The 498-nt window shown below is 72.3% G+C and overlaps 1 protein-coding gene across 1 annotated transcript in view; it reads right to left on the bottom strand.

Moving 5' to 3' along the window:
- The window catches only part of FOXO1 (forkhead box O1), a 110,868-nt gene extending 110,581 nt beyond the window's left edge, over positions 1-287 (bottom strand). Inside the window, exon 1 of the mRNA XM_006879611.1 lies at positions 3-287. Within this exon, the coding sequence (XP_006879673.1) occupies positions 3-287 (285 nt within the window). The remainder of the gene's footprint in view (positions 1-2) is intronic.
- Positions 288-498: the final 211 nt, after the last annotated feature.

Below are 498 nucleotides of genomic sequence, written 5' to 3'. Positions count from 1 at the left end.
GCAGCAGCAGCCGCCGCCACGGAGCCCGGCGCCGGCGGGAAATCTTCGCTCTCCTCCAGCAGGCTCAGGTTGTTCATGAAGTCGGCGCTGACAGCGGCCGCCGAGCCCGCGGGTAAGCCCGCCGTGGCGTCGAGATTGGCGGCCGCGCCGCCCGACGGCGCCGGGCTGGAGGTGGCCGAGTTGGACTGGCTAAACTCCGGCCTGGGCAGCGGCCAGGTGCACGAGCGCGGCCGCGCCAGCGGCTCGAAGTCCGGGTCGATCTCCACCACCTGGGGCGCTTCGGCCATGGTGACCCCCGCCCCTCCCCCGCCGCGAGAAAGCGAAGACGGGGAGAGCGCAGCGCGGGGTGGCGGCGGGGGAGGGGCACCCAGAGCCCGTCCGAGATTTGGGGGCGAGGTCGCTGCCGGGAGCGGACGGAATCCGGGAGGCACGAGCGCGGAGGAGAAGGAAGCGCGAGCCCAGAACTTAACTTGGCGAGTCCATCAACACCAGGCTTCT

This window comes from Elephantulus edwardii, unplaced genomic scaffold (assembly GCF_000299155.1).
Source record: "Elephantulus edwardii isolate Elephantulus edwardi_28Jun2011 unplaced genomic scaffold, EleEdw1.0 scaffold00004, whole genome shotgun sequence".
Classification (NCBI taxonomy): domain Eukaryota; kingdom Metazoa; phylum Chordata; class Mammalia; order Macroscelidea; family Macroscelididae; genus Elephantulus; species Elephantulus edwardii.
Note: the sequence above shows the minus strand (reverse complement) of the source record. Positions and strands in the feature narration are given on the sequence as shown.